Raw genomic sequence first — 15,688 nt, forward strand, 5'->3', positions numbered from 1 at the left:
AGTTTTAACTTCCCACCTTCGCTGATTCATCACTTAAAGAACTCCAGTTCAGAGAAGAAGTATGACAGAAAATATTCTCCTGTTTTGTTCTAACTGGATAAACAGTGAATTTTAAATCCACATTTCCTAAAAAATAAATTAAAAAAAGACTGATCACAGAAACTGAAGATTGACCACGTGTTACCGTGAGTTACCGTGTTTTTACCATGTGTTAACTGTGTGTTACCGTGTGTTTCTACCTCCGTGTTATAAACTCGTCTTCATCCTGCAGGTTTTTTTTGTCTCCATTAAACTTCATCTTGTTTATTTTCCTTTCAGCTGCTGCAGTGAAGAAACTAAAAAGAAAAGTCAGTTAATTGATCAGTTGACGACAAAACATTACGTTAAGTAAAAGTACAAAAAGTTTTCAGCCAAAATATTAAAATGATCTTGTTGGATTCAAACTATTTAAACATGAATCATTTGATTCTCTTTCAGAATCTATATGACTGTTTTTTTTCATTATTATGAAAAACTTCACCTTGAAACCTTTTAGTGCCATAAAGGAATAAACAACAATAAACAACATAGATGATGACACATAGTCTGATAAAAATAAAACATCATGAATCAAAATCTCCACAGACCCACAATAAACAACTTTATTTCCACCCTGAACAGCTCAGTTTATTCAGCGGAACTCACTTCCTGCCTGTTGATCTTTAACATGTGGCGCCCTCCGGTGGACAAACTGCTGAAACACAGTTTAAACAAGCTCAACGTTAAGTTGCATTTATTATCTGGTCTCGAGCTGCTGGTCTCTGATGTGACATAAAACTAAAGAAAACCTTTTACCGCCATTTAAAACACAACTTACGAGCTGAACAGAGAGGAAGAACAATCAGAAGGAACAGAACTGTTTATATGAACTGATATTTATCAATAAATGTAATAATTCACGTGTGAAAAGTTACCTTTCAAAGAGACGAGGTGTTCGTCAGTTTGTCTGGAGTTCATCAGTCCTGAAAAATAAAAATATTTTCCACAAAAACACAAATAAAAACTAAAAACTCGTCGTTTAGTTTCATTACCAGAATATTTATTTTATTCTTTTTCCTATTAAAACACTAGCTGCCATATTTAATAAAACAGCCAACGGCCAAGTGCCTCAGTCCTCATCCTCCAATCAGACCCGCTCAGACAGGTCACATGGGTCTGTGGGCGTGTCCTTGGCTCTGCTGCTGCAGGGTGGCCCCTGTAGTCACGGCAACCAGCGCTGCTGCCTCGGCAGCGATTGTTGTTGCTAGAAGGCGGCGTGGGGGGGCGGAGTCGGGCGTGGTCCCCTGTGAACCGTCTCCGCGGTGGTTTCCGTGGTAACGGGAAGTCTAGTATTGCGTTTCCTGGCGGCCAGCGGAGGACGGAGGGTCGCCTCGTTTGGGACGAATTTCTGTTTTTTTGTTGTTTTTTACCTTTTTTCTTAAAAATACTGCCTGGTGTTTATGTATATATATAATTCAAAATATATATATACACATATACATTGGTGCCTCCTGGAGGGGATTAACGGTAATGCAATGAAATGAAAACGTTTAAATAAAAACGTGGATGATTGTGTGACTTGGTGAAGTGAAAAGAAAAAGGTTTTCAGATTTAGATTGTTCACTTTCATGTCTTGATGCTAAATATGAAGCTATAGCTAGCTGCCCATTAGCTTAGCTTAGCATAAAGACTGGAAAAGCAGAAGCAGCTAGCGTGGCTCTGACCACAAGTAAAAAAAAAATACCGAAAAGCATCTGTGAAGCTCACTTATTAACACGTTACACCTCGTTTAAGTTGTACCAAAGTGCAAAAAACACAAAGTTCTTGGTTTTGGCTTTTCATAACCGTTTCCAATCCAAAAAAATATTCAGAGCCGCATCTCACTGTAAAACGTCACTCTCGTTTTTAAACTTCATCTTTTGTCCAAATTAAACAGAAGAGATTCACATTTTTTAATCAGGAAGCTTCAGACGTGCTGCAGGTTGGAGTTCAGGCTAGCAGTTTCCCTCCGTTTCCAGTCTTTATGCTAAGCTACGTTAATTCACTTCCGGCTACAGCTTTGTATTTAGTGTAGACAAACGACATGCGACTTCATGAACATCTGAATCTCAGTGAGAAACAAGAAAAAGTCTTATTGGTTCGACTGTTACCGGGCGAGGAAATAGACTGAAAAGAAATGTGGGAAGGTGAAGAAAAAAGAAAAAATTTAAAAGGAAGAAACAGGAAACTGCAGGCAGAGAGGAGATGAAATGTTGGAAAAAAAAAAATAAAAAAACAATGAAAACTGAGGAGGAAGGTCAGTGACACAGATGTGCTGATGTTTTCAAATGTTAGCATAATGAGGGAAAATAAATCCACATTTATCTTTGAAATACTTTCGATCAAGCGCTGCTGTTGTTTAATTTCAGATATGTGTGGCGACTCTGTATTTTTATTGTCAACAAATTCAAAACAAAACCAACAAACCTGAAGATTTGGATTCAAAAAGATTCCAGCAAAAAGTCGAAACCCATCTGAACCCTAATTCCACTTTTTGATTGGCTCAAATATTTTATTAAATATTTGTTGATTCTGTTGCGCAACGAAGACGTGCAACAACATGACTTATTGTCATTAATGGTTGTAACCATGGAAACCTCTGCATCTGTCCAGCTGTTTCAATGCAGCCACATAAGTTTGTCATTCTCCCTAAAAAAAAAGCAATTATTCAAATTCCTAATATTAATTATCAAACTCTGTTTGTGCTCTATAAGAGTAAATAAGTTTTACGTAACTAAAGTTGATTCTGAAGAAGAATTTATAGTTAATCTATACGAGATGTTTTGTTGAAGAACCGACACGAAAAGTTTGATTTATTCGCAAAAGTTTGATCTTAATCTTGAAATGTTAACTTTATTCTCCAAAAAGCAAAATTAAAAACCAATTTTCCTTTTATTTTATTTTCATTAGCGTGGCTCTAATACGTCGTTGGAAACCAGCCTTCTTATTTTCTTGCTTTCGGGCGGGTTTACGACATCAAAACGAGAGAATATTTAATAAAAACACAACAATTGTTTTCTTTCTTTTTTTTTCATGAGCCAAAAAGGTTGTGAAACTCTGCGCTAAAACACTGAATGTGGATTAATCCGCCGCAGAAAATAGTCCCCGACGAAAGCACTACTACTTCCTGCTGTTTTCTTTGTTTCTTAGAAACAAGCAGCATTTTTAGGAAATCAGGTTGAAGCTGAGAGTCGGGAAGTGTTTGGTTTCTACATGTGATTTGTTGACAATAAAATATACAAACTAACGTGTCTGTTAAAAAAAAAAACACCAGCAGTAAACCGAGTTTTTCTGCGTCTGTTTGATGAGCTGCTAAAACCGTTATAAAAAAAAAAAACACATTAACATCAACAAGCAAAAATTAAAAAAAAAAAGGTATTTTTTCTCCTTTTATTATGAAATAGTGCTACAATGTACATTGCATTTCCTCTCCTGACTGTCCGCTGTCTGATGTGTGTTCTGATTTGTAATGCTGGAAACGATGAAGATGATAAATATGTTCAGTTCCTGCCGAAGGTCGGAGAAGTGCGACACGGAGTGAAATAATTATCCATCCTGACAGGTGATTAAATCCTGTGTTAAAATCTGGTTCTTCTTAAAAGCTTCTCGAGACAAAAATAGTCCATTTTAAGACTGAATAGAAACGTGAATCACTCCGTCAGATGGACACTTATTTACAGTGCTTGTGTCGGTCTATGTGTCGAACATGTGCTGTCTGTTGACCAACAAAGACAAAACTCATGGGAGGAAAGAGCGGGAAATAAAATTTAAAAAATTAAAAAAATTAAAAAAAAAGGAAGGAAATGAGGTAAAGAACAAAGAAAAACTGAGGAGAAGTTAAAATGATGAAGTCTGTTCGGGGGACGGGACGTCCTCCCCGTCCCGAGTCCTTACAGGCCTGATTCATGTGAGTGTGTGTGGGGGGGGGGGAACCTCGAGGAGCCAGGAGGGGCCAATGGCAGGCAGGCAGGAAGAGAGGAGGGAGCCAATCAGAAGGCCTGCTGGGCAGGATTGTAGTTGAAGGTGGTGGGAACGTGAGGTCGCTCTTCTAGTTTGTCATACTCCAGATGAAACTCCTGAAAACAGACAAGAGAGTTAGTGACTGGATGCAGGTGTGTGTGTGTGTGTGTGTGTGTGTGTGTGTGTGTGTGTGTGTGTGTGTGCGCGCTCACCTTTGCCACCTTCCTCCAGTTGAGGCAGTCGAAGAAGTAGTAGGTCCCTCTCTCGTAGGCGTTGGTCTTCAGCGTGGGCTCCATCCCCGGAGCTCGGGTGATCCAGACCCGCTCCTCTTTGTGGTACCGCCAGTCCCTGTTGAAGCTGGACACACACACACACACACAGTTTAAAAGAGATCATAAAGGCTGAATTCTCTTTAATGTGTTGTTGATGCAGGCTGCTAATATCACAAACATTAAATGTTAATTAAAATAAAGGAGGCGAGATGTTTGTTTTCCTGCCGACAAACTTAAGTAATCATTCAGAAAAAACCAACAGCACCACACGTCACAGAAAACATCTAGACTACTTACTATTGCTGCAAATTCATTATAATCATAATTTATTCTGACAGAATTTTATTAAAACCAGATTTTAGAAACTCTTTTAGGAAAAAAAAGAAAAGAGTTTAAAACCAAGAAGAAAATCATCAGATGAATTCGTCAATTTCATCTTTGAAAAAAGGAGAAAAATATAATAAAAACAAAACAAAAAATTGTCATCTGAGGTCATTGAGAAACGACAGGATGGAAAAGCTGTTAAATCAAAAGGTTTGACGTGTTATGTGATTATTGTGTGTAGTTGTTATTGTGTTGTTCTCACAGCTCTACTGCAGCCAACAGTTGTAGTAGGTCTCCTCCGTTCATGTAGTAGAGATAAAACAGAAGATCTTCTCCGTATCGAGACAGTTTGATCGCCGCTAACTACACAACAAAAACAAAGACAACACAGTGTTTGGTGGTTCTTCGGTAAATAAACTGAAATATTATCTGAAATACGACGACAGAAAAGGATCATTGTGGTGTTTATTGGACGTACTGACCTTGTCCCTTATGTGGATGTTGGTTAAATACTCTGAGGGGACGTGGAAGTCTGCAGGATGAAAAAGAGGTTAAAAAGTCTGCACACTGATTGACGACGGACGAACATACCGAAACAAACCAGCAGGTGGCGTCACATCCTGCACAGTCCGAGGATCCAACTTTTAGTTTTGTGTTTGTTACGTCTTAAGAGTCACAAAACTCACGTTGAATATTTTCTTCACAAATAAACACATAACAACAATAAATCACGCAGTTTGGAGTCCAACTCACCGATGTCCTGCGGTCGACACGGAGCCGACGCCCACGGAGATGCGAACTTAGGGTACAGATTCCTTACGGAGAGACACACAAACAGATGTTTACATGTTGACGTCCTGCAGAGAAAACCAAAACAATTGTGCGTGTGTGTGTGTGTCTGTGTGTGTGTGTCGTACTCGGGTGAGTTGAGGTTGAGGCCGAGTGTGGTGAGGTCAGAGCCCAGCGCCAGGTGCACCATGCCGGGGTCCGTCTCCGCCGCCCGGATGAACGTCAGCAGGCCAATCATTCCAAACTGGTCTGTTACCATGCCGATGGGGATGTTGGTCACACGCCCTGGGACACACAAAGACAGACACACAACACACACACAGACATTTGTAACTGGCCCATATAAAGGGTCAAGACATCCCCCTTTTTTTTTTCCCCTTTAAAGGCTACAAACATCCCATAATGCAACACTCTGAGTGACTGAACACTGTCACTTTTTTTTTGTTCCTCCAGAGACATGTGGATGCACCGTGATTGTCATGGAAACGAGGAGTGTGTGTACATGTGTGTCTCACCGTCAGAAAGCACCTGGATCCCTTTCTTCTGCTGGTTGTTGTTGCTAGGGGCGGAGCTCTTATCGCCGGGGAACTTTGGACCATCTGAGTTGGAGGTGGGCTTTCCTGATGAGTTCAGATTCTGATTGGACAGAAATCAGGGGGGGGGGGGGGGTGTCAGGAAGGTTAAACAGATCTGATGAAGAAGAAGAAGACGAAGAAGAACAAGAACACAAAGAAGAAGAAGAAGAAGAAGAAGAAGAAGAAGAAGAAGAAGGTGAAGAACAAAAAGACGAAGAACAAGAAGACGAAGACAAAGAAGAAGAAGAAGAAGTCAGAAACCGTTTTGCTGTCGTCGTTGGTGCTGGTGGGATCTTTCGTTTGGTAGTTCGGCCCGGGGAGAGCTGGGAAGTCTTCGTTGTGGATGGAGAAGTCCTGCGACTGCTCACTGGACGGCTTGGTTACCATGCCAACTGGGAAAATACGGACACGATTAGAGTGCAATTACAGCCTCACAACAACCCTTAAACACACACACACATTCATCAGGAGGACATGGCAGCTTTTATCAATTTAATTCAATTCTACTCATTTATTGTCTGTAAAATATCAGAGAAAAAGCTCACTGCTGACATTGATCTCCTGATTGTTGTTTAACTTTTTAATGATCATTAAAGCCTGAAATTAAGTAAAAACAAGTGTTTATCTTAAATAGATTTGAGCATAAAACCACAGAGAAAACATGAAAACACAAAATGAAACTTCAGAGAATCTGAGAAGCTCAAGACTGAAAGTAATTTTTTTCATTTCCTGTTTTCAGCTCTGACAAAATAAAAATCAAACCAAAACAAAAGCATCAGAAGTTCACTGATTTCACTTCCTGTGAAACCAAAAGATGGAAACCAACGGTTTTAGTGTTTGTTTACCGTAGGGAGCCCGACCGGCCAGCGGGTTGAGCAGCGGGGTGGGATTGGAGCCGCCGTCCCTCCGACTCCGGTCGGCCAACGCGGGGAAGTCGGAGAGGTCCAACCCCGTCACGTTCTCACTGCCGTCTGCAGGAAATAGCCCGTGTTCACCTTCTCACTCCTCACAGCTCAGACACTAGCAGTGTTTACTGTTGTTGTTGTTTACTGTTGTTGTTGTTTACCTGTGCCGTTGAAGATGTTGTTGGAGAGCGAGTTGTTCATGTTGTAGCCGGGATTCCTGTTCACCCCGAACCCCGACATACTGACACACACACACACACACACACACACACACACACACACACACACACACACACACCGCAGTGTTAGAAAGTGGAGGTGAAATGAAAGGTAACCGAAGGTCAAAGGTCAAGAATGGATTTCACTTCCTGTTTTCCTCGTGTCTGTGTCACCTTTTGATGTGTTGTTGTGTGTATGTGTATATGTGTGTGTATGTATATATATATATATATATATATATATATATATATATATATATATCTCTCTCTCAGGAGGCTGTGGCTCAGACGGTAGAGTGGGTTGAATACTAATCGGAAGGTTGGTGGTTCAATCCCCGGCTCTTCCTGTCCACATGCCTAAGTGTCCTTGAGCAAGACACTGAACCCTAAAATTGCTCCTGATGGTGAACCATCGAATGTGCTCCTTGCATGGTGATCTGTTTCATTAGTGTGTGAATGGAAAACCATGTTAAAGCACTTTGGGATCGAAAGGTGATAAAGCGCTACACAAGTACATGTGTGTTTGTGTCTCTATATATGTGTGTGTATCCATATATGTATATATATATTATATGTGTATCTATATATATGTGTGTGTGTGTATCTATATATGCGTGTGTGTACCTATATATATATGCGTGTGTGTATCTATATATATATATATGCGTGTATATATATATGTGTGTATCTATATATATGCGTGTGTGTGTATATATATGTGTGTATCTATATATGTGTGTGTGTGTGTGTGTATCTATATATATATATATGTGTGTATCTATCTATCTGTATATATATATATATATATATATATATATATATATATATATATGTGTGTGTATCTATCTATCTATCTATCTATCTATCTATATATGTGTGTGTATGTGTGTATCTATATATGTGTGTGTGTGTGTGTGTGTTACCTGTTGATGGTGAACGGCTGCCTCGACTGCTGCTGTTTCGGCATCCCGATGATGCTCGGTGACGACCGGCTGGGACTCCCCATGCTGCCGCTCCTCCCTCCTCCTCCTCCTCCTCCCCCCCTTTCTCCTCCTCCTCCTATCCCCCCCCGCCTGCCCCGTCGGCCCCCCGACCTGCTGGCTGTGGTTCATCACGCTGCGGCTGCTCATGGGGAGGATCCCTCTGAGGAGAGATGAGAGGAGACGATGGAGACCGAAGAGACAAAACAGGAAGCAGCGAGTCGGTCCGGAGACGAGGAGACACGATGGAGGACAAGCAGCGAGAGTTGTTAAACACCAAACACTGCTCTGTGTGTGTGTGTGTGTGTGTGTGTGTGTGTACCTGCTCGGTGACGGAGGCGTGTGCATTGTTCCAGTGTTGGGTGTACTGGTATGACTGGAGAGCTGACCCGCAGACTGGTTCAGACCGCTTCGACTTAACTGAGGCGCCGCGCTGCTGTTCATGCCGCGCATGGGAAACCCCAACGCACCTGTAGACAGACAGACAGGCAGACAGACAGACACAGAGAGAGAGAGAGAGAGAGAGAGAGAGAGAGAGAGAGAGACATGTTTACAAAGTGTGTGCTGCTCATCTGAGATGTTTCTGTGACAAACTTCCATTGAAGACTACAAACTCGTGTTTCACGTCATCGGTAAGTTTTATGTCTAAAGTTCTCATCAACATGGAAAACATGACGGTCCCACGTGTGCATATTTAAAAGCGTGTCCCCCTCTTACTCTGCGGGCCATATAAACTGGCTCCGAGCTGTGATAGTTGACCCGTGGAGGAGGCCGAGGAAGACGCCAGCATCTGAAACACAAAACACACAAACCTCAGTCTTCATTCAATCTGCAGCTGCATGAAAAACGAAGATACGACATCTGACACACTTTATTATTAAGTCTTCAAATTTCTTCTTTTGTTTCACCAAAAGTAAAAAAAACAACAACAAAAAAAACCAACTAAAATATTCACTTTATAAAGATGTAAATCGTCTCTCTGGAGACGCAGAAGTCGTTTATTTCATTTTGTTTAACTATTTGTGTTGAACAATGAAAATACTGAAAAGGTTTCAAACTTCTAATACTTAAATAGTATTTTTAGAGTTTTGGTGCTTATTTAAAACAGAACTTCATATTTTCCTGAAGCAGCTCCAGATTTCTGTAAAAGAAAAGAAGGATTGAGGACGTGTGTTCAGGGCGTTGATGGAGGACTCACGTCTTTGTCAGCGCGGTGAGGAGGGAACATGGACTGCTGGCTGTAGTAGAGGCTGGACTCGTCCGCGTAGTCGCTCTCTAGGCCTCCCTCCATAAACTTCTTCCGGTTAGCACCAAACATGCCGCGTGTCACCTGAGGAACGAAACGGACGACAGGAGACGGCGTGAGAGGAGTTCCTACGAAACCTCGATTCACGACGCCGTCTGTAAAATCTGAAAAAGTTTCTTGTGAAGAAACGAGTGCAGAAATTTAATCCAATAAATCCTGTAAACTCCTGCAGGCTTTGTGCTCAAAGCAGAAACTAGTTTCTCTGTGAACTGTTGTTGCTAAATGTCTTTTTTCTTTTTAAGACAATCTGCCTTGTTTGACACAAACAGTGTCGTATTCATTTTATCTTTAACTCAGAACTAAACATGGTAGAAGCAGCGTTCAGTTTCTACGCTCCACATATCTGGAACAAACTCCTAGAAAGCTGCAGGTCTGCTGCGACTCAGATCCTTTAAATCAGGACTGAACTTTTCTGTTTGGTGCTTTTCACTGAACCAGATTTCAGGATGTCTTAAACTGCACTGGAACTTTTTATCCTATTTTATTTTTAGCTTGCTTCATGTTTTAATGACTGTTTTTGATGTTTTATACACTTGTTCTTAATTGTTTTTAAATGTCCTTTTCTTTTGCCTGATGTTTTTATGCTTTTGATGGTTTTATAAGAAGCACTTTGAATTTCCTTGTTGAAATGTTCGATACAGATAAACTTGCATTGCCCTTTAACGCTCTCATTATTTCTGCACAAATACTTTGTTAGTCAGACCTGAGCTCTCTGGAGGTGAATCTGTGAAGGTACACGTGTCAGCGTTTTGAAATACAAAAAATGACAAAAGTATACTTCAAAACTGGGTCACACTCGGTTACAATTGAAAAACAAAACAAAAAAAACACGTGCAGTCTGTGATTGTGTTGGAAAGATCTCAAACTATGAGGTTTAATTAAGTGCAAAAGTGCTCTAAATTTTTAGGTTCCTGCTTCTATAATGTTCAGATTTTCTTCTTCTTTGATAATAATTAAAGAATTTTGTTGTTTTATTTGACAAAACAATGAATGTTCGAGAGATGTTTTTTAGTTTGAAAAGAAATTCAACCACATGTGTGAAGAAAGAAGAAGAGCTGTGTTCAGAGTTTGAGTTACACATGTGATTTATAAACTCCTCGTGAGGTCTGAAGTTTGTCCATCAACATCTGGACATCAGAAGAGCTGCTGGTTGAAATCCGGATGAAAAGTGTCAACACGAACATTTATACAGGATGAACCAGGCAGCTACAACCAGCAGCTAATTAGCTTCTACAGCTTCTAATCTCGGACAACGTGAGCATCACTTTGTGTTACATGTTAGAAAATCCTTCCGAACATTAAACTCCGCGCTCTGTGGAGGATAATAAACATTATGATCATAATCTGTTCTTCTTTCAAAGCAGTGCTAAATGTGCAGCACTGTCGCAAAAAAGGCTAACGTTAGCCGCGCAAGCTAATTGCTAATAATCTGTCTGACAAAAGGTTCTTTCTAACTTCCATAAAACCAGCTGGTTTCATGACCACCCGAAACAAACCGGTTCATCCCGCTTCGTGCTCTGTTGTAAGTCCCATTCAAATGATAGCTGGTAGCTGCTATTTACCTGGTTAGCTGTAGGATGCTAAGATGCTAGTTAGCCGACTAGCACACCCGAAGCTAACAGCTACCTCTATTGGAATACACGGGGCTGTTAGCATAGGAGCTAAAGCTAAGAAGCAACCTAGCTGCTCGGCTAACAGTAACGTAAGAAAGCCCCGACCGGCGAGGCTGCGAGCCGTTCAAATGCCGTCTAACGGGTCGGTAAGGTCGGTGGCGCTGCAGTTCTACAGACCGGGTACCGGGCAGAGAGGAGACCGGGAGCAGGTGTGTTTTTGTCTGGGTTCGGGCCTGCGGCGCCTCCGTCGGTTAGTTCCCCCAAAACAACAACAAAAAGCTCTGCTACCCGACTGCCGGGTCTCGAGTCGCGCTTTCCCGCTTCCCTTCGGAACCCGGTTCCGGAGTGACTCCCACACGAATATTATTTCATATAATGAGGTTTTGCTCGGTAACCGTAGAGAAAATAAAATAAACCAATAAAAAAAGGAGCTCACCGCATCAATCTGTCTTCCCCGCTACAATCCAAGATGGCCGTCATTCCTCCGCCAATCAGCGAGAACGCTGGAAGCTCGTCGCCTCTGACCCCGGAGCCTCCATCACTCTACCGGGTTCTACTGGGTTCTACTGTTGGAGCCTCCATCACTCTACCGGGTTCTACTGGGTTCTACTGTTGGAGCCTCCATCACTCTACCGGGTTCTACTGGGTTCTACTGTTGGAGCCTCCATCACTCTACCGGGTTCTACTGGGTTCTACTGTTGGAGCCTCCATCACTCTACCGGGTTCTACTGGGTTCTACTGGGTTCTACTGTTGGAGCCTCCATCACTCTACCGGGTTCTACTGGGTTCTACTGTTGGAGCCTCCATCACTCTACCGGGTTCTACTGGGTTCTACTGGGTTCTACTGTTGGAGCCTCCATCACTCTACCGGGTTCTACTGGGTTCTACTGTTGGAGCCTCATCACTCTACTGGGTTCTACTGGGTTCTACTGTTGGAGCCTCATCACTCTACCGGGTTCTACTGGGTTCTACTGTTGGAGCCTCCATCACTCTACCGGGTTCTACTGGGTTCTACTGTTGGAGCCTCCATCACTCTACTGGGTTATACTGGGTTCTACTGTTGGAGCCTCATCACTCTACCGGGTTCTACTGGGTTCTACTGGGTTGTACTGTTGGAGCCTCCATCACTCTACTGGGTTCTACTGGGTTCTACTGTTGGAGCCTCATCACTCTACTGGGTTCTACTGTTGGAGCCTCCATCACTCTACTGGGTTCTATTGTTGGAGCCTCCATCACTCTACCGGGTTCTACTGGGTTCTACTGTTGGAGCCTCCATCACTCTACTGGGTTCTACTGGGTTCTACTGTTGGAGCCTCCATCACTCTACTGGGTTCTACTGGGTTCTACTGTTGGAGCCTCATCACTCTACTGGGTTCTACTGTTGGAGCCTCCATCACTCTACTGGGTTCTACTGTTGGAGCCTCCATCACTCTACTGGGTTCTACTGGGTTCTACTGTTGGAGCCTCCATCACTCTACTGGGTTCTACTGTTGGAGCCTCCATCACTCTACTGGGTTCTACTGTTGGAGCCTCCATCACTCTACTGGGTTCTATTGTTGGAGCCTCCAAGCCTTCCATTCTTTATTCCATTTTATTGTATTCAACTAGCAAATGTTCGTCAATCGACTTTATTTGACTCTTTTCTGCGTTTCCTCTCTGTTCAGTGGAATAATTTGATTTGACCTTATAGTGGTAATTATTATTCAGTTTTCTATTGTTCAGTGTAAAAATAATCAGAATAAACCATGTTTTTGTTTGCCGTTAGATACCAAATTATAAAACAAAAACTCTCCACGTAGGTTGGGTAATAATTTATTACAGGTTTAAATGCACTCCATAATACAATTATTAATACATGAATAATAAGTGAATAAACGCAGTTTTCAGTCTTCAATCTGTTCCCGCAGCACAGTTTAGATTTATGAGCATATACTAATTATATTTCATATTTTTAAGACCAGTTTTCATTTTCTTTCAGTGTAAAATCATTTATTTTTGTATTTAAAGAAACTGGATGAGCTATTAATTCTTAAATCAGCTCAAACTTCTGCTGAAAGCTATGAAATGTAACACAACTTAAACTGTCTACAGCAAACTAAATATTCATAATACACATACAACACAGGGCAGATTTTAATTTTTGGTGATATCATGAAAAAAATAATACTTAAAACAGAAACCGAAATAAAAGAAAAGCAATAAAAAGAAGTGTTTTGTGATAAACATTAACTAGTGTAGAAACTAAAAATATTAAGAGATGATCAACGTCCCGTCTGAAGCTTCTTGAAATATTTTGAATTTATGGTAAATATAATCAAAAAACACCTCCTTGGTAAACTCTGAACGCTTTATTGTATTTCACGTTATGTAAAAAAAAAAAAAAAAAAATCATCTGAAGTTATCTGAATCCCTTTGGGTGCTTTTTAATTTTCAATTTCCGTGATGTCTTATTTTGTAAACGAAACAAAACCAAATAAAAGGGAAGTTACGTCATCGCAACGAGAACTTGAAATACTCTTTTCTGATTGGATGATCACTCAAAAGCTGAATAGTACCAATGAACGAGCAGCTGGGAGCCGCCGGTGGCTATATAAGCAAGGAGCCGACTACTTCCTCTTCATTCTCCTCTTTTACGACGACGTAAGGAAAATAACCAACATGTCTGGACGTGGAAAGACCGGCGGGAAGGCCAGAGCGAAGGCCAAGACCCGCTCCTCTCGTGCCGGACTCCAGTTTCCTGTCGGCCGTGTTCACAGGCTGCTCCGTAAGGGCAACTACGCCCAGCGTGTCGGTGCCGGAGCCCCCGTCTACCTGGCGGCGGTGCTGGAGTACCTGACCGCTGAGATCCTCGAGCTGGCCGGAAATGCCGCCCGTGACAACAAGAAGACCCGCATCATCCCGCGTCACCTGCAGCTGGCGGTCCGCAACGACGAGGAGCTCAACAAGCTGCTGGGCGGAGTGACCATCGCTCAGGGCGGCGTGCTGCCCAACATCCAGGCCGTGCTGCTGCCCAAGAAGGCCGAGAAGGCCGCCAAGAAATAGATGTGGTAACGGCTCCCCCAAACCAACGGCTCTTTTAAGAGCCACCCACTCCTCCTCTAAGAGATGATTCCTTATCACAGTCACACTGGTGTCAATATAAATACACAAAGTACATGTACACCAGAGCCAGGTAAGATGATACAACTGATATTACTACAGTACTCCTACTAAGAGTATCTGGTTTTGAAAATGAATAACCTCAACCCATCTTGATGAGGCTTCTCTAATGTTATTGATACCACTGAGGTCCAGAGTTTTAATGGTTTTAAATGAAGGTTGAATATAGGTCAAATATGTCTTGCAGGTTTTATAGTTTTAAAACTGGGGGGTGTTGGTACTCCAGAAAAATGAAGGATCTGCAAATGTATTTTTGTCATATTTTATTGTAGTTTGGTTGGTTTAACATGTTCTAATTTTTAGCACCTTTGAGTTGAAATTACTGATAAAAAAAATGCATTGCAAATAAATAAAATATACATGAACATTTAAGCATTGTTCAGATGTGGATGAGATGTTATATATTTCATGTTAAAATTTTACAGGACTATCATGTCAAGTCTTTCTGGATTCTTTATATTATTGTTTCATACAAACTAAGATAAAAGCACAGACTTTTGGCCAAGTCTGCCACTTTAAATAATATAATAAAGATAAAATAATTTGCATGTATGCAGTAAAAACTGCACATTAATAGTGGCAACTTATTTTCAATGTGCTTTAAGTAAAATAATGCAGGATGCTCTTAAAACCAGGTCAGTTATTAGTGCCACTGATTTGACCTTCACCCTGTGGAGAGTAAACAAAACTTCATTTTTAAAGCTTTATTTATTTACACTGATATTTAGGTTCATTCAACCTAAGTAAAAAAAAAATGTCATGTTGAATTTTCTATTAGTGTTTTGTATTAAACAATCAAAGATCTTCTATAAAGAGCAACTTTCCTGTTTAACCAGCAGCTGTTCACTGTAGTAAAACTTTAAAAACCCTACACACCACATAAACCCATATTGAATCAAAAATAGACAAAAAAAAAATATATATATCAAAAAGTTGAAACTCATTATTTGTTTAATTAAAAAAAATATACTTGATATCATTTGAATTTGATGTTTCAAAAAAAGTTGGGACAGGGTTGTGTTTACCACTGTGCTGCACCATCAATTGTTTTTACAACACTGTAAAACATTTGGGAACCGAGGAGACCAGTTACTAGAGTTTTGAAAGTGAAATGTGGTCCCATTCTTGCCTGATGAAGGATTTCAGCTGCTTTAACAGTTTAACAATCCTTTGATTTCAATGTAACCGCAGTTCTCGAAGTGTCTGCAGTTTTTAAAGCGGTTCAACAGCATGTGTTATACATCTGAAGGTTTTATTTCCTTATTTATGATGTCGATTAATTATCAGGGATTCTGTTTCTGGTTTCTGGTGCACTAATAATGAGAGAAAAATAGAAAATACCCTTTAAAAGACCCGAAAACAATCAGTGTAACGTGAGCCGTTAAATGGAAGATGGTTAAAATAAAAGAAACAGTTTAATCACTGTGTGCTGTTAGACTGACACATTAAAGACTAACAACGTGATCAAAGTGTGCTTATATTATGAATTATAGTTGTAGATCAGGTGTGGTCAACTTTAATAAAAGTTAT

General features: G+C 40.9%; 2 protein-coding genes across 2 annotated transcripts; one reads left to right on the forward strand and one right to left on the reverse strand.

Moving 5' to 3' along the window:
* Positions 1–1,056: 1,056 nt before the first annotated feature.
* Positions 1,057–9,407, reverse strand: LOC138192160 (CCR4-NOT transcription complex subunit 2-like). Its single transcript, XM_069139399.1, is given in 15 exon segments — positions 1,057–4,133; positions 4,230–4,374; positions 4,876–4,976; positions 5,096–5,145; positions 5,367–5,428; positions 5,531–5,687; positions 5,918–6,038; positions 6,239–6,369; positions 6,823–6,948; positions 7,044–7,123; positions 8,024–8,169; positions 8,171–8,243; positions 8,403–8,550; positions 8,798–8,870; positions 9,279–9,407. Coding segments are annotated over 15 exon segments (1,620 nt in total). The 5' UTR covers positions 9,399–9,407; the 3' UTR covers positions 1,057–4,046.
* A 4,237-nt stretch (positions 9,408–13,644) lies between these two features.
* On the forward strand, positions 13,645–14,574 carry LOC138192187 (histone H2A-like). The gene has a single exon (XM_069139434.1). The coding sequence runs from the start codon at positions 13,658–13,660 to the stop codon at positions 14,039–14,041; it is 384 nt and encodes a 127-aa protein (XP_068995535.1). The 5' UTR covers positions 13,645–13,657; the 3' UTR covers positions 14,042–14,574.
* Positions 14,575–15,688: the final 1,114 nt, after the last annotated feature.

The sequence above is a fragment of the Embiotoca jacksoni genome, unplaced genomic scaffold, assembly GCF_022577435.1.
Source record: "Embiotoca jacksoni isolate LCO1_2020_lvr unplaced genomic scaffold, fEmbJac1.0.p SCAF_82, whole genome shotgun sequence".
NCBI classification, from domain to species: Eukaryota; Metazoa; Chordata; class Actinopteri; family Embiotocidae; genus Embiotoca; species Embiotoca jacksoni.

Bases quoted from the DNA above. Each gene is read 5' to 3' on its own strand.
- LOC138192187 (XM_069139434.1), top strand. From the start codon at position 13,658: ATGTCTGGACGTGGAAAGACCGGCGGGAAGGCCAGAGCGAAGGCCAAG.